Raw genomic sequence first — 18510 nt, 5'->3', positions numbered from 1 at the left:
TAATAATAATTTTGATAATAATAATATTAATAATAATAATAATAATAATAATGATATTTCATTATTTTGATATTAATGTTAAGTATTAATACTAATACTAATAATATCAATAATATAGTAGTAATTATATTAATGATAATGATAATTAATAATAACAATAATAATAAAGATAACACTAATAATATTGATATCAATATTAATAATGAAAGTAATAATAATTGTAAATGATAATGATGAGTGTTAATAATATTAATATAACAATTTAATATTAATACATAATTATTTACAAATAATGGTTCGTGAATCGTCGAAATTAGTCGAAGTTAGGTTTAAATTTAGTCGGAAATTTCCGGGTTATTACAATTTGAGGCCTGTAGCTAATAGCTTATTGTTGTATATGATATTAGGAACTTATTTTTAACCTCAAAGCTAAACTTATGCAAATGTTTCATAAAGTAATTGAAGATGAAATCTTATAACTACTAATTGACTTAGAAAACATTAAAATAAAAATACATGATTACATGATATAAATTATGTTAATGGTATGATTACATTTAATTAGAAAAACATTGATTTTAACTTTCTATTTATAGTTTAGTTATTGAAGTATTTGAATTGATAAATTTTTTTTTTAAGAATATATTTCGTCACTTTTTAAGTAACAATATCCTCAAGTGATATTTTCTACTTCCGTGGTAAAGATCAATGATTTTATGCAGTTATTGTTCAAAAATCTGATACACGATTAACATTTTTTTACCAATTAATGAAGAATTTGAGATCTTAAAATTGAAATAAAAAGTGAACTATCACAAACGAAGAAATTAGATTATTTTCGGTAAATCAATTAACTCGGGATGATAACGTATTGAAAGTAGGAGGGTGTAAATTGAATATCAAAAAATAAAAAATCCAATAAAATAAAATAATAAAATAAAATAATATGGAAGTAAGAGAGAAGTTTGAATCGAAAGAGGAGCGTTGATATTGATAATGGTGTCCAGAGTCCAATTGTAACTCTTCTGCCATAGCCAATTGTCTCCTTTCGATTACTTCTGTTTAAATCTATTCAAACTCTACACTATTAATTAATTAATTAATTTATTTACTAACTATAATATAATCATATAGTACTACACACACACACACACACACATATACGAATAATTAAACCCTACAATTTTAATTCCTATTCACTAATCGAATCTCTTGTATCCATCGATTCCTTTACTCAATTTCTGAAGTACACCTCAAGTTAATCAAATCAAATTAAATCCACAAATTTCGAACAAATCAGGTTACAACTTTATATCTATTGATTATTTAATTATTACGTTACGTATTGAATTGATTTTAGTTTCCAATAAATATCGTTTTCAATTGGTACGGTTACTTGCGATTACGTTGTATTACTGCCTTTTATGATCTAGTTTAATATAAATCTGTATAATAGTTTTTTAGATACAGATTCTATTTCGTCAGATTTTAGGAATTTTACTTCAAAAAATAGGTTTTTGATTAATTGTTTATTCTCTTATGTGTTTTCATGAAGTATTTGTGAGATCGCTACCTTATCTGATAGTATGTAACGTATAGATGATGCAATATGATTTAATGAAGATATACTGTTGCTAGGGTTTATTAGTTTGCTTATATTGTTTTAATTCTGTTTGTATAGATTCCACTATACCATTCTAAGGAAGATAAACTGTTGCAGGTGTTTGATATCCAGACAAAAGATCATTTGCTAGCTGAAAGAGAGTCTGCTACTGTAATTAGTTTTAGTCGAAGATATCACTTGAAAAAATCATTATGTTAGGGTTAAAGCCTTAAAGGTGAAATTTTGAGGCTGTAGGGATGACCAGTGAGGCATCTAGCTCAAACAGTCAATGGTTTGAGCGAGGAACAGGTTCTGGTAATATAAAAGATGGAGTAGTCATGAGACAGGGTTCGAATAACAATATATCGTTAAGAACCGGTGAGGAGTTTTCTCTTGAGTTTCTTCAAGATCGGGGTAAGCATGGGATGGTAATTGGATCAAAAAGTGATGTCAATGGTCAACTTGGTTACAAGGATATTAGTGATATGATTGGGTTACAAAGGAACGATTATGTAAGTAGTAATTCTAATTCTAATATAGATGAAATGAAAGGGCCTATTACTATGGCCAGTGCACCAGTTATCGGTTCTGTTCCATCTCTGGTTCCTCGGGCTTCAGGGTCGGGGGTTTCAAATGATTCTCAAAGAGGAAAGATAAAGTTTCTTTGTAGTTCAGGGGGTAAAATTTTGCCTCGACCTAGTGATGGGAAACTGAGATATGTGGGAGGTGAGACACATATTTTTTCTATACATAAGAATATGATATATGCTGATTTTGTTAAGAGAACTAGTGAATTTTGTAATCAGCCACATACGATTAAGTACCAGCTTCCAGGTGAAGATCTTGATAATCTTATATCTGTGGCTTCTGATGAGGATCTTCAGAATATGATTGAAGAGTTTAATGGGCTTGAAAGTCGAGATAATTCCTCACGACTTAGGATATTTTTGGTTCTGTTGACTGAATCTGATAGTATGATTAGTAATGAAGTTAGTAGTAATCTGCAGAACAATCCAGATTATCAATATGTAGCTGCTGTGAATGGAATTGTTGATGATGGTCCAATAAGAAACAACGATGCAGAACTAATATCTAATTTGGATCAAAACCCGAACTTGCCAATAAAACATTCGGTGTCTTTCAGTCCTGTAGAAAACATTGTTACTGAACCCCAAATATTTGCCACGCCTTCTGATCCATCTTTTCTCGTTTCACCCATTTTAGTGTCAAATGATGATGTCATTAATGGTCATGCACAAGTGTACCAGGACCCACCTTCTGAAAGTATCGAGATCCCGATACTCAAGGGCCGAGCTTTTCATTCTGAAAATCGTGTACTACACCCTTCTGATCCTGTGAATCCTTATGTGGGGTCCAATGGGTCTCAATTGGGTATACCACATGCTTTTTCTGACCCACAACTTCAAGAACGTGGATCAACTTCTGCTTTTGGGTCTCAAGACAGGTCAAATTTCCCTTCTACAATGAGCTTTGAACTGCCACTGATGCCTGCTCAGGTGGCATCATCTGATGAACTACATGTTAACAGTCAACCACAAGTCTTATTCGAGATGCCAACTGTAAATCCTTCTGTTGCTTACACTCAAACAGATTATCAGCAAAATGTACACACTAATGTTGGGTCGCAAAATGTTGGGAATTTCATTACGACTATCTCAACTGTTCAGGATCACATCAATGAGCCTGCAAAGGTCAACCGGAGTCAGATACCTGTTCTTGTATCGGACTCACAATTGCATGACTTGCAAGTTCCAAACATTCTTCCTGCAGCGACTGCAACTAATCTGAAGCCTGTGCAGAATCCAGTGATGCAACCACCTGTAAGCAATAAAGCTGATAAATATCCAGTTGAGGGCGTGTTTAACAGACAGCAAACTGCTAGTAATCATCAGCAGGTTTACACTGGGGCAGAACATGGTGACAAGAGAAGCAATATGCCTAGTACCAAGAACATGGGAATTTCAGGGATGGTTTCAAATCACAACAATATATCTGATGCTGATAGATCTTTGAATGATCTACTATCTCACTTAACTGATGTGAAACTTCCAAGCTCGCATCAGAAGGAGTTAACTGGCCATAAAAATTTGCCAGTTGGCTCCAGGGATGGGTCCCACAATGTTCCTTTGATGCAAAGTCCAACAACAGGAGTTGAAACCAGGAGAGAAGTGAAAGTCATTGATGAAAAGATGAATTACACGCAACATAAAGTTGCTAACTTGGGGCATGAAGAACATCATCTTAAGCCTTTGAGAAATGAGACTGATGATATAAGTCATTCACAGAGGTTAGGTGTACTCAGCAGTGAAGCTCTTCCCTCAACTGCAATTGAAGCTGAAGATGCTCTCTCAGATTCTGGTATTCAGGTATGAAACTTTGCAATGGCATGCCATATCTTAGTTTTGGGATTGCGTGGACAAAAAATTGTTACTCGTACGACTGTACTAAAAATCATCATTTGCTGGAACCTTATGAGTATATATGTAGAATTTAAGTATATGTAGAATTAAAGCATCAAGCTTTCACATTTTTCATAATATCCGGCTATCTGCTTGATTTTGTAATTCTGCTGTTCCTTTAAGCTAGTGGACCTTTTTTTGCACTTATAACCTCAACTAAATTCGGAAATTAAAAGAGAGATAATTAGACTTAATGTAGGTGCTTCCGGAAGACTAATGTTTTTAAGCTTCACCATTTAATAATTTGGTCTATTTAATTTCAATCCATCTTAGTTCAATTTTGATATGATTTTATTCACACGAACAATTGTTATATGAGGTTTATAATTCAAGTATTTTTGCGTCTTGCTCATGGCAGCGAGTCTGTGGCCTACTGTTCTAGACCTTAATAAGAAACTAAATCTGACCTGAGTGGCTGAGTAAAGTACAGCTAGGTGAATTACTAAGCGTAGATGAACATTTTTTAAAGTTTCGGAACTTTTAGTAGAAAAAAGATTCATAAGTTTTTAGTTGCACGTTGACTTATGTGTAAGGTGTTCCCATGTTGTGCAGGATACTGCAACGAATAACGAAAGTAAGGATAGCTCATTCAGTAATGCATTGATAGCTGAAATGGAAGCTGATATGTATGGTCTTCAGGTATATTACTATTTTATACATATACTGCTATGAGTACTTTTCCCAAACATGCCCATACCATTGTCTAGTTCCACTTGAGTACCCACACATATCATAACATTAAAGATATACACCCTATTTTTGTTTTAAAATTAGAGGTGTCCTCATAAATAACAATATTGTTAGGTGTCCTTATTATTAGGGATTCTATTCTTAACATTTTTTAGTTGAGAGTATTCCATGGATTCAACCAAATTACTTATAAAGTAGCCACCTTTTTCAGTGTAAGCATTAGGAAAGCGGATGTCTATAATGTACCTTTTTTTTAACGGTGCATCCAGATAATAAAGAACGCTGAACTTGAAGAATTAAAAGAGTTGGGATCTGGGACATATGGAACTGTCTATCACGGGAGATGGCGAGGGTCAGATGTTGCCATTAAGAGGATTAAAAAGAGCTGCTTTTCTGGGAGATCGTCAGAGCAAGAACGATTGGTGCGTAACTTTTACAAAGTTGTAAACTTTGTGTTCTTTTATTTGAATATTTGCATTCTTCTCATCTTATAACGTCCAATTGCACAGACAAATGATTTCTGGAGAGAAGCTAAAATCCTTTCAAATCTTCATCATCCAAATGTGGTTGCATTTTATGGCGTTGTACCAGATGGAGCTGGTGGAACGTTAGCTACTGTTACCGAATTTATGACACATGGATCACTTAGAAATGTCCTCATAAAAAAGGATAAGTGAGTCTGCTTTTCTTCCACATCCAACTTTTTCCTTGTTTGGATTTTAAATGTATCTGAAATTTAATTGTTTTTTGTAGGTCACTTGATCGTCGTAGAAAGCTTATTATAGCCATGGATGCAGCCTTTGGCATGGAATACTTGCATATGAAAAATATTGTCCACTTTGATCTCAAATGTGATAACTTGCTTGTTAACATGCGGGATCCACAACGACCCATTTGCAAGGTAATTGGAAGTTACACATAAAGTTTAAATTTTTGTAGATGTTCAACTACTGCAAATAATTTTTTTAGGCATGTTTGATACTTATCCTTGATCAAATTATCAATCATAAACTGAATTGACCCTGTTTAGTTGGTTGGGGATAATGGTATAATAATGTATTAAAGTTTACGCTACTTGTTATGGTATATCAATGTTTTAGAAGCTCTGTTGTATGTATTAAACCTTATAAAATTATCCAATGCATATATTTATGGTTGCCAATACATACATTAGAAGGTTTTTAGAAAGTTTCATACATAGACTATAAACTACAAGTATAATGCATACATTAGACATTTTACAAATGATGCTTTGACTGTCTTGCAGGTGGGAGATTTCGGACTTTCACGGATTAAAAGAAACACTCTAGTTTCTGGTGGCGTTAGAGGAACGCTACCATGGATGGCACCAGAATTGTTAAACGGTAGCACCACCAAAGTTTCTGAAAAGGTAAAAATACCTTATATCTTTATCGTCATATGTCATGCAATTAATTCATATTCAAATAAACAATGTTTTAATTATTATTATTATTATTATTATTATTATTATTGTTATTGTTATTGTTATTGTTATTGTTATTGTTATTGTTATTGTTATTGTTATTGTTATTGTTATTGTTATTGTTATTGTTATTGTTATTGTTATTGTTATTGTTATTGGCAGGTTGATGTGTTCTCTTTTGGCATTACAATGTGGGAGATTCTAACTGGGGACGAACCTTATGCAAACATGCATTGTGGGGCAATCATTGGTACACTGTTTTACTTCATTTAATCAGGAGATATGCCTGTAACTAGTTATTGTTGAGATGGCAAAATGGGCAGGTCGGGAAGCTTGGTTAGTGCAGATTAATATGGGTACTAACTAAAACGGGTTGGGTGGACCTGAAACACTTTTTGTCATGAAAAAACTCAACTTATCTAGCAGGTAAAGTGTCAAAAATCAGTAAAAATCGTATAATAAATATGTTATTTTGGAGGTTCTATGCGTTGAAAATGTGCTTTGAGTGACTTTTGAACCATTCAGAGTTTCAGACCATTTGACACGTCCACCATCTTTTAACCTAATCTAAATTAACTCATTAAAGATACAATTTAACCCAAATCAACCCATATTAAGTACTAATGGGTCTAATTTTGATGACAGGGGGGATTGTAAAGGATACCCTTCGCCCTGCAGTACCAGAAAACTGTGATCCCGAATGGAAAAAATTGATGGAGCAATGCTGGTCAGCGGACCCCATTATTCGACCTTCATTTACTGAGATCACAAATAGACTACGTACCATGTCCAAGGCACTTCAAGCCGCCGCAAATGCAAACAAAAAGGCTCAACACGTATAGTTCAGCAAGTTTTGTGATTATAAAGTATTTATCTATCTATGTAATGTAATGCCCATCTGTTACTTCTAGTGTGTGTTTACATGTATCTATTATCTATTAATTTGTTCATTCTTTTGACTAAAATACTTTTTGGTAATAGGATCATAGCTTTAAGACTGAGTATGTAACTTACACAAACTATATGTACTATAATAATAGACGGATCTCATTATCTTGTTTGCATTTTTGTATTATCGACTTACAATTCTGTGGCTTGATTTTATTGATAGTTTTATAGAAAGATAATGAAAATGAATCGTTTATTTGTAGAATCAAGTACTATTTATGTTACTGGTTTCTCTATTTGAAGAATATGATATGCATAGACTTTAGCAAGGGTGATGCAACTCAATGGGATTGGTAATACTAACACATAGAAAACTGCCCCAGGTATAACACTAAGACCCTCTTTAATGGTGGCGTGTTGGGCAATTTTGGAGCCTAGCATGCCACTAGTGGTGTGTGTTGATGGCGTGCTCACCCGGCATGCTGGATGGTTGCACGGAGAAAGTTCAAGCCGCGTTGTTCAGTTTGGTTGACGTGGCCACTTCTGATTGGTCCATTTTTATTTTTATATCTCACTCAACACGTCACTCCATTGTTACCAGTTTACCAGCACGCCCGTTAAACTCCTCACCTCTACCCATCAACACGTCACTTTTGCCCGTCATGGTTAAAGATGGTCTAAAACAAAATGATACGGAGTAGTTTTTACAGGAGACTTACAAGTTACAAACTCTACAACTTCCATTCTTTGTAATTAATTCTATGGGTATGATTGTAATACCTAATGTATATAAAAGTGAATGGTGTTTGGTGTTTTAACTCAGATGTTGCTAGTGTCTTGAGAGTATAAGGACCCTAACTGCGTGACAACGATGGTTAAAAGATATAGAAGGTTTTGTTTGTTCATGTTATCGACGGTAACACATATTTTCAGACACTTTCTTCATACCAATAAATAAGGCAATAACTTGCTATCAATTGTATCTTCTATATTTGCCAAAATTTTCAAAGAGTGCCCTTTATAAAGGTGTCTCTAGGGGTGTGCATGGTACGGGATTCGGGACGGAACCGAACCGAATTAGTTTGGGACGGAACCGTACCATGCACAGCCCTAGGTGTCTCTTGAATAATTAAACTCTTTATCAGAGATTTTCTAAAAATGCCTCTTATATTTTCTACTACGTATTTAAGTTATTTCAAAAGTTTGGGCTAACTTCATTTGTTGAGAATGGTTTCTGGACTTAAGCCCCTGATTAAATGTCAGTTATGCTTTCTTCCCTATCAAAAGTATAATTGCTAAGTTTGGTAAATAAAGGGAAAGTTAAAATCGAGTCTAGATAACTATTAAATCAATAACCGTCTACGTTCATTGTTCTATTGCGTCCATGTTCATTTTGTTATATATGCAGACAAAAATATAACTGTTGAAAATCTGATGCAAATATAAGCAATTTTCACTGATGTGAGGGTGACACACGAAATGGTTTGTTTGGATATTGACGGTGTGGTTGTTAAATCAACTTTTAATGATGTTCCATCCACCTTGTTAAATAAGCGAGAATCGGGGTGCAAGAAGCTTAATTGTTTGAAGGTTGACGGTAGGGATGACAATGGATCGGATATGGATCGGATATGGATCGGATGATGCCATATCCACATCCATATCCATTTAGTTTTTGTTCATCCATATCCATATCCATATCCATATCCATTTAATTTCATTTCATCCGTCCATATCCATATCCTATGGATTAAGCGGGTTAATGGATATCCGTTGGATATCAAATGAAATGTTAATTTAATGACGATTTATCAATTTAATATGAATTATAACAAATATAAATATTTAATCTTTATGTTTTTGATTCGTTACACATGTTTTGATTGTAATTTGTCCCTGATTATGAATTTAATTGAGCAAAATCTTTTATAATATAAGTAAATATACTTTTAAACTAATCTAAATAAGTAACTTTGAATATTGTTAGTAATAATTTAATAATTGTGACTATCACAAACCTTATTTTCGTTAATAATGTAAGAACTTGTAGGTTATATGTATATTTATATCGATATGTAGATGCATATGCATATATTTTAATACGTATATATGTATATATAGATGAATTTCGGGTGATAATGGATATATCCGTGGATGATAAGTTGTCATCAATATCCGATCCACGAAATATTTAGATCATCCATATCCATATCCATATCCGTTAATCGTCCATTTACATCATCCATATCCATTATAAATGGATCGGATCGGGTGGATGTCCATGGATGGAACATCCATTGCCATCCCTAGTTGACGGTGTGGTTGTTAAACCAATTTTTAAGACTCGAAAAAGTAAAGGTAAAGGTAAAGCGGTATACGGGTAATTTTAGCGTGGCTCGGTTCTTTTTTATATTCTTAGACCTTAGTCTTTGGTGTTTTTTAGCTCTTGTATTGGTTATGGTTGGATGTTTAATTCCCGTGCATGCTTGTTTTGTGATTTCAGTTTTCCAAGGCTTGAGAGTTAGCTGAGGCTCTTTGATTAGCTTTAGGGTTTATTTACTGTTCTCGAGCCTTGATTTGAGTTTGGTTCAGTTGTAGTTTGTTATCTTTTTCATCGACTGATGAAAAGACTTGATTTAATGTTACCGCTATTTTTACAAAAAAAAAAAAAAAAAAAAGCGATATGCATTTATTTAAAAATGATGCACCCTTTTCTAAATCATACATCATCTCTATCAAATAAAATATTTGTCAAAGATAATTGGAATGGAATTGGTGTGGTTCACTAACTCTTTCTTTTGAGACAAATGAATTCCGAATAAAGGAAGACGGTCATGATAGGTAAATGCCTTTCCTTATTTCCTAGAAAGATAAAATGGGCTAAATCGCCTGCTAGAGAAGAAGCTTTTAGGGAATCGATCTAGATAGATGAGATGTCGGTGCCGTTAAACTAGGAGTCGGAACGAGTTCAAGAGATGAGGATCCAGGTAGTGAAGTCACTCTCGGGGAAAGAATCAATCCATTCATTTGTTAAACTTCTAAGAAGAATAGTTTTTCTCTCGCTCGCTTTTCCAAATTGCCAAATGCATCTTTATCTAAAAATGATAAAAATCCTTTCAAGTTATAAAATTACATGATTTATTATGTTATATTGTTTTTTCAAAGAAAAAGTATGAAACTCACTATTTAATTATTATGTTTATTTATTTTCTTTATATTTTATGCTTATGCATAACTTGATAGGTTAGATAATCTCAACAAATTAACTAATGCATCCATGTCTAAATTGGTAGCAACGTGATACGATTCTATCTTATGTTAGGAATGCAAACACTTTATTTTTGAGATGCAAATGAGGAAAGAGGCATAAACTACTTAGTTGTTGGTTTGTTAATTACTGTCAAGTTGAGTAGAACGTATCTGGGACTCATTTAGTCTAGGTTCAATCCATTTAAATATATATATTTTTCTTAATAGATAGTTATACACTTATACTATACTATATACTATACTATATAATAAAAATAGTAATAATAATAAATCATTGAAAAACAAATATATAATAATATATAGGAACTTTTGTATTTATCATTGGTGTTTATTTTTATGTATGTCAATCTCCGATCATTTTTCATTTGACGAAAATATTTTGACATCCAATATTATTATTTTCATATAAAAAACTCCTACAATAAATTTTTCTTTTCCGTATATCTGAGTTTTCGACTCGTTTTGCAAGCCGACTAATTATTAGATGACTACTCATTTTGCAAGCAGCCCGAGTTATCACAGATGAACCTTCGTAGTCACGAGTGCATTATAAGAAAAATTAGTTTTAGTGACGAGAGCTATTAGTCACTAATAAAATTAAATTGGTCACTAAATCGAGTTAATAACCAAAATAGATTCGTCACTTATATATCCTTCATAAAACTTTATTAGAGACCAAAATGCTAAGTTGGTCACTATCGTGACCATTTGTTTGGTCACTAATATCGTATAGTGACTAAAAATTTAGTGACTTCTTTTTAATGGTAACTAAATATAATTATTTTTTTTTGAAAAAAGAACTTTATTAAAATAATTAGCATTTTTTTTAGAAAAATCAACTAAATAGCGTTATTAGTGATCAAATAATAAATCGGCCCCAAATTGATCGTCACAAATGACCATTTTTCTTGTAATTAAACATTAATTTTTTTAGCTTCATGAATTCTAATTTGTTTACCCAAAAAAAAATTCTAATTTGTAATCTCTACTTTAAAGTTTAAAGAGTAGGCTCTAACCACTTTACCATCACCTCCTTAGTTAAAATATCAATTTTACATTCATAGTCTAGAGAATTTGAATAAATATGTGTGTGTGTGTGATCAATTACTTTACTTAAAGTAAGATAAGAGTTTAAATATGATAGTAAATTTTTTTTTTTATTATTTTATAGTTACTTTTTTAATTTTTCAACCTAAAATAAATACTCTATCAGGATTAAGTCCATAGCGATTCAACGGAAACTCGGTAGTCATTTTTTTCTACTATTTATTGATTATTGTTAGATGTAAGATGTATATCCTTAAACAGTTAAACTCAGTTGCAACTAGTTATACTTACTATAAGTATTTACATTTCCGGGTTACAAATTTTTAGAAGGATGTTGATGATAATGAGATAATATATCGATAACCTTTGTTGTTGACAAGTCTCGTTATCAACAACAAAAACAATAAAACGATAGCTATTGCCAAACTCAAGAAAGAGCCAAACTCATTCTTCCAATGCTATACTCAACAAACGAACACGTGCACCCTATTGATTAATTGATTCATGATGATTATATACATCTACGTGTAATGTTGTGAGGTGTAACTTAATACATTACATAAAACATAAAACATTTCGTATAAACCTTGTAAGAAAATGGATTGTAAATTGATAATCTCTTATTGTTTCTTGAATCATAAATCACTTTCTTAATTAAATATTTCGACACTTACAAGTTATGGGTTGCAAGTAATCTCAATTGAGATAAGAAATAAATTTGATTGCAGGCAAAAACGAATTAAATTAAATTAGAGTATTAGTAAGAATGTGAATGTTTTTGTTTTTTAAATTATGACTATTTCTCTGGAGGGAAAAATAGTTATATATGGTTACCAAAGGAACAGATATATCCTTTTGGTATTTGGCAGGAAAACTTGCTAATTAACAGATGTGACTTTTGAGGGAAATAGTTGTTCTTTTCATCATACGCGAGGGGTGGCCTCCCCCCAACCCCACTTGCTCACCTGGGAGCGAAACTCCAGCTAGGGGTGTAACGATCCGGATTTTTCCGATCGTTTTATACTTATGAGATTAATATTTACATAAAATAAATCTTACCAACATGATAAGCAATCCAAACTGTTGAGACTTATGTTTTTGAAAAGAGTTTCACACCACGTTTGACCGTCCAATTTGACCGATGATATCACGAACTATATAACACACGATAATTATACGATTATGTATATGTACATATCTATACATATTTTAACATGATTTAAGGATGGTTTAACATTTCATTGTGAACTAACAACAATGAGTTATAAGTATACTTTGAGACCACTAACTTAAGTTTTCAAAACGATAACTATATGTAACGTTCTTTGACATATATACTTACAATCTATAATGTGTTGGTGATCTATGTCACCAATATGATTTAAGTGTAATGGGATTAATTTGTAACCAAAATAATCTTGATAAATATCGAACAAGTTTGGGGAAGTGTGGAGTGCACACTTGTTTGAACTTATCTTGATTATGACGGGGGTTCGGGGGCAGCGCCCCCGATAAGCGGGGTCCAAGGGGTGGCAACCCCTGGCGGGGTCCAAGGGGCAGAGCCCCTGGCTGGGGTCGAGCTGACATTGCTTTATTAAAAATGTCTTAAAATTTTATTTTGGCCCGGTTTGACCCAAAAATAAAAGCCCAGTTTTGAGCCTCTTTTACAGTTATAAACCCGTCCATATTTGAATTCTCGTTCCGATTCCTCAAAATTTCTACAAGTATATCTAGGGTATATGTAACCGTATCATACCCAGCTTCTATACGTATTTACTATTGGTATATACCAACAATAAACTTCAATGATCAGCCACTAGACATGATGTTACATGTGGGAACCAGCCATTTAACCTCATGTGTGACTTTTGTGCAAGAAAACAAACTAAATCTCCTATATATCCATCCCATAATCATGCTATTTTGCACACACACACACATACAATTTCATTTCCAATTTTCTTTCAAGTTAATTCACTCCCTAATCTCTCTTCATTTACCTACTCAAGAACGTATCAATATAGTCATCCGATTTCAAGGAGATTACTTCCAATCTTTCAATCCCACTCCACCACTCTTTTGATTCCAAGATTTTTCTTACCTTTTCCAGTAGCTTTGTCCAAGTAACTTGAGGTAGTAACCTTATTCATAACCTTATTCGATTCATATTTATATAGCTATCTTATTTTGTGTTGTAAAATTTTAACAACAAGAACATAGTTTGAGTGATTTCAAACTTGTTCGCAAACTAAATAGATCCTTCTAATTTGATTTTTTTAAAAACACTTCAAGACCTGTAATATATCATATTATGACAAAACCGGATTAAACATATCTTGGCTAATTAACATAATATTTAATATATATTTACTTATGATTTGATTTTATATATTTCAGGACCACCCGTAAACAACACGAGAAGATTAATCATAAGACCTCATGATTGTACGCAACACGTCATCTGACAACACGGTACTTTATGTACGCAACACGTCACTTGACAACATGGTACCATGGGTCGAGATTAATTCTGATCAATACGAATACGATGGGGTCTTTATTTATTTTATTTAAGCAACTAATTGTGGACCACTAACATCGGACTGCTAACTACGGACTAAGAAAATATTAAAAGTATTAAAAGTATATATATATATATATATATATATATATATATATATATATATATATATATATATATATATATATATATATATATATATATATATAACGATTACTTAAAAAGAAAATATGTTGATATATTATATATATGGTTAGGTTCGTGATATCTATCGGAGACCAAATCGAGTTAAATACCTTCAAGACAAAAGTGAGTATATAGTCCCACTTTTAAACTCTAAATATTTCGGGATGAGAATACATGCGTTTTATGATTTACGTTATGGACACAAGTGATTAAAAATATATATTCTACGTTGAGTTGTACCACTGGCATACTTCCCTGTAACTTGGTAACTACTATTTACATGAGGTATTGTAAACGCGAATCCTGTTGATAGATCTATCGGGCCTGACAACCCCAACCGGACTGGACGACCAGTATTCAACGGTTGCACAGTACTTCGTTTCGGTGACTACACTTGGTACGGTGTAGTAAGATTTCATAATAAAGCGAATATGCGACGTTGATTAAATGTTAAGTATGGTTATCAAGTGCTCAACAACTTAGAATATTTTTATTAGAACGTTTATATATGAAATCTTGTGGTCTATATTTATAACGCTGCCGGCATTAAACCTATATGTCGCCAACTTTATGTTGACGTTTTAAGCATGTTTATTCTCAGGTGATAACTAAAAGCTTCCGCTGCAACATGTTGAATTTAAGCAAGATCTTGAGTATGCATATTTGTGTCAAAAATAAAACTGCATATCGGAGGATTTGTAATGTAAAATATGTTGGAAGTCGTATTGTTATTATCACATGTAAAGTTTGTAAGTCTAAGATTATCGCTAAACGATAATCATTATTAAGTTGTTTAAACCTTGTATTTGTAATAAAAGCTATGGTTTGTATTGTAAAAACGAATGCAGTTTTTGAAAAATGTCGCATATAGAGGTCAATACCTCGCGATGAAATCATATGTTATTGTATTCGTCCTTATGGTTAAGGTCGGGTTATGACAAGGGGCGCTGCCCCTTGGATCCCGCAAGGGGCGTTGCCCCTTGAACTCTGCAAAGGGGCACAACCCCCTTAGCCCCCGTTATTTTGCGACAATGTTTTGTAAACTGTTACGGGTGTGCACTCCACACTTTTTAAACTGCTTATAACTATTACTAGAAAACTCATGCTTTCAAGTAAATCTCAATTACTTAAACGATTGTTGATAATACTAAAATTACCAACAAACCTTATTATAAGTAGCTAAAGTTGGAGTTGGAGTTGATAGCTGGAGCATATATATGAAGCTGATAGTTGGGGTTTATGTTTTAAGCTAAAAGTGAAAACGTATGTTTTATAAGCGTTTAGAAAACTATTTAGAACATAAAAATATAAAATTACATAATAAATAATATATAAGATAAAAGAATTTATTTAATTATAATCGTAAGGATTGTCATTAAAAGCTCTAGACATGCATAAATATAAAATTACATAACAAATAATATATAAGATATAATAATTTATTTAATTATAACCGTAAGGATTGTTATTAAAAATTCCAGACATGCATAAATTCCTTGTATATTAATTATTTTTTTTATTGGAAAAGCAAAGATATGATTTTATTACTTATAAATTTCTACATACATGAGTATATGATTGCATACTAAAAAAACGAAAGTGCAGTGCACATGTTATACATAAACAACAAAGCTAGAGCAGGTGCAGCAGCCACTTTTCTTTAACCATTGTCATCGTACGAGTTGGGGTTAAAAGCAATTGGAACCATTCGAGCTTGATATTTTTCAAGCGCTTTGATATCCATTCAAACGACCTTATTCGAATCTCATTGAGCAATACCAGTTCATGTCCTTTTTTCTTTTGAAATACCACACAATTTCGATATTGCCAAATCAAATACCCGCAAATCCATTCAATGGCTTGCCATACTTTTGAGAATGAGTTTGGCATGGCAGTTGTAACGACCCGTCAAAATCGCTATTGACGCAGCACGTTAATCATTGATTCCACAGTGAGGTTTTGACCTCTATATGATACGTTTTGATAAAATATTGCATTCATTAAAATAAGTGACTTTCTAAACATAGAAAGTTATAAACATGTGGGTGAGTTCTTAGGTATAAGCAAATCCCCAAAATACATAAGTTTTTATCATACAGTTTGACATCACAGTCAAATTATTTATTACACAACGCAGTTTTATTTCGAATGCAATAAACTTTATACAAAGCATGAGAGACTCCATGCAGGCAACAAGCACATCACAACGAAAGCAGTCTAAGGACCTGAGAATAAAATATGCTAAAAAGTCAACACGAATGTTGGTGAGTTATAGGTTTAATTGCTCGAGTCATAAATATATATAAAGATAGACCACAAGATTTCATCAAAAGTTTATCAATAGATTCTACGTAACAGAGCACCCTGGTAACTAAACTTAACGCTATAATGATAATTACCCTATTCGTTTTAATACACGCAAACCAACATGTCATAAACTCAAATAACATACGTCCGTTAAAAGGCTAGCGCTCTAGCTCGGACGGGGATGTCAAGTCCTATGGATCCATATACAATTATTCGCGCCCACCAGTCCATATCCTATGTACTGGCAGCTACTAGTTACCAAAGCTAAAGGATTTTTGGTTTAACTGAAGGTATTTCGTATGCCCGAGAGACATATTAAATTAATGTGGCTGGTATGTTATGATCCAAGTCGGGTCATACCCAATAACAAACTTACCGACACCTTAAAACGTATTTAGTCTTGACGTTTGGGTCATTAAATAAATACGCGACACTTGGACTTTAGAAAATCGGTTTTCTAAAATATGATCACTTGAGATAAATTATTTGGATAATTTATATATAATTGTTTATAGGTTTAAATGATTATGTTGTGTTATATTTTATAAACACTTGTTTATAAAATGTGAAAGTAACAAAATAAATACATGTTTATATATATGTATCAAGTTTATATATATATATATATATATAACATTATTATTTTATAAAATGAGTGTGCAGAATTTTTGGTCTTCAAGACAACATCCCATGCTCATTTGTTACTTCCAACACACACACAACTTTAGTGGTGCATGCTATTTACTTGAACCAAAGCTTGACCACTTCACTCTAGTGTTTCCTCCACATTTTGAACTTGAAAATTCTGCACAAAACCTCTCATTTCTGCTGCTGAATGCCGTGGCTATTGGGAGCCAAAAGGAGGTTCAAAGTTTGGTTTTTGTAAGGCTAATTCAAGTGTTAAGAAATCCTAACCTAAGTACAAGGTGTTGGTTATAAGTTTGGGGTATAACTACTTGAGGTTTCATAGTTTTGGAGCTCCATTCATCATCATCTTCATCATCATCTATCAACAAGCTAGGAGAAGGTATAAACACTTTCTTACTTGTAGTTTGTAAGCATATTTCATAACTTGATCCTAATTGGGTTTTAACTTTAATTGGTTAAAGATATACAAGTTTTAAATGGTAATACTTACATGCTTCCGCTTTAATTTGTTTCCTAAAATGTATTAAGTATTATGAAACTTGTTAAAACCCCAACAATGGTATCTAGAGCCGAAGTTGTTGAAATATGCTTCGAGATGATTTATTAAACCCACTATAATTTTGCATTCTATGAACATGCATGAAGTAGAATGTAAAATTTTCGGTTTTGGGTGGTTTGTCATTTTAGCCAAAATCACTTGTGATTCTGCATTCTGTACTGCCAATCACTTGTGATTCTGTACTGCCGATCACTTGTGATTCTGTACTGCCAATCACTTGTGATTCTGTACTGCCGATCACTTGTGATTCTGCACTGCCAATCACTTGTGATTCTGTGTTGCAGATCACTTGTGATTCTGTGTTTCCAATCACTTGTGATTCTGTATTGCCTATCACTTATGTTGATGATGTTCACAATCTAAGCCTTGACCTTGTGTTTGGTTGCATGCATGGTTGATTGATATTTATTCAATTGGTTTGTAATAATATTTATTCATTTGACATGTAATAATTCATTTGGTTATGTAATTTATTTTATATTTGGTATGTAAAATAGATTAGGTTGTAATTTCATTTTTTAGACAAAATGTATTAGGATATATTTTGTAAAATGATGAAGAATGATGAAGACTTGAAGAACACATGAAGAAGCATTTGGATGCAAGGTTAAGTGGGAGATTTGAAATCTCCTACTTTATGTTATAACCCCTTATCCGGTGGCATTTGTTTTCGGCTAAACAAATGTCTACCAAAATGGCTTGATTGTGAACATATTTGTTTTGCATGCATGGTTGTTTATTGTATGATTGTGGATTGTATGTTTGTATGCTACAAGTTAATCACACAAGTTTACAACAAGCTAAATGGAAATTTAATTGGTTAAATTATACATTAATTAACGACATGCAAAACGACAATTTAATTGG

At 32.6% G+C, this 18510-nt stretch overlaps 2 protein-coding genes across 3 annotated transcripts in view; both read left to right on the top strand.

The window, feature by feature from the left end:
• LOC139902499 (protein ROOT HAIR DEFECTIVE 3-like) overlaps window positions 1-1822 on the top strand; it is a 163773-nt gene extending 161951 nt beyond the window's left edge. The window contains exons 27-28 of the mRNA XM_071885112.1: window positions 1556-1584; window positions 1682-1822. Coding sequence (XP_071741213.1) covers window positions 1556-1584; window positions 1682-1822 — 170 coding nt within the window. The remainder of the gene's footprint in view (window positions 1-1555; window positions 1585-1681) is intronic.
• On the top strand, window positions 980-7292 carry LOC139899194 (uncharacterized). 2 transcript variants are annotated; one of them, XM_071882017.1, is made up of 9 exons: window positions 980-1016; window positions 1721-3990; window positions 4636-4722; window positions 5043-5195; window positions 5283-5446; window positions 5527-5674; window positions 6041-6163; window positions 6380-6467; window positions 6863-7292. In XM_071882017.1, exons 2-9 carry the CDS (start codon window positions 1861-1863, stop codon window positions 7057-7059), a joined length of 3090 nt encoding a protein of 1029 aa, XP_071738118.1. In that variant the 5' UTR covers window positions 980-1016; window positions 1721-1860; the 3' UTR covers window positions 7060-7292. The 2 variants fall into 2 exon arrangements, with proteins under 2 accessions (XP_071738118.1, XP_071738117.1); XM_071882016.1 differs by lacking the exon at window positions 980-1016 and adding an exon at window positions 1140-1300.
• The last annotated feature ends 11218 nt before the right edge of the window (window positions 7293-18510 follow it).

This window comes from Rutidosis leptorrhynchoides, chromosome 3, assembly GCF_046630445.1.
Source record: "Rutidosis leptorrhynchoides isolate AG116_Rl617_1_P2 chromosome 3, CSIRO_AGI_Rlap_v1, whole genome shotgun sequence".
NCBI classification, from domain to species: Eukaryota; Viridiplantae; Streptophyta; class Magnoliopsida; order Asterales; family Asteraceae; genus Rutidosis; species Rutidosis leptorrhynchoides.
This window is presented reverse-complemented; position numbering and strand designations above follow the sequence as displayed.

What these genes read in the sequence shown, in the direction of transcription:
- LOC139899194 (XM_071882017.1), top strand. Translation starts at nt 1,861, where the DNA reads ATGACCAGTGAGGCATCTAGCTCAAACAGTCAATGGTTTGAGCGAGGA. An exon ending in CTGATATGTATGGTCTTCAG is followed by an intron (nt 4,723 to 5,042) that starts GTATATTACTAT and finishes CGGTGCATCCAG; the next exon opens with ATAATAAAGAACGCTGAACT. An exon ending in CACAACGACCCATTTGCAAG is followed by an intron (nt 5,675 to 6,040) that starts GTAATTGGAAGT and finishes ACTGTCTTGCAG; the next exon opens with GTGGGAGATTTCGGACTTTC.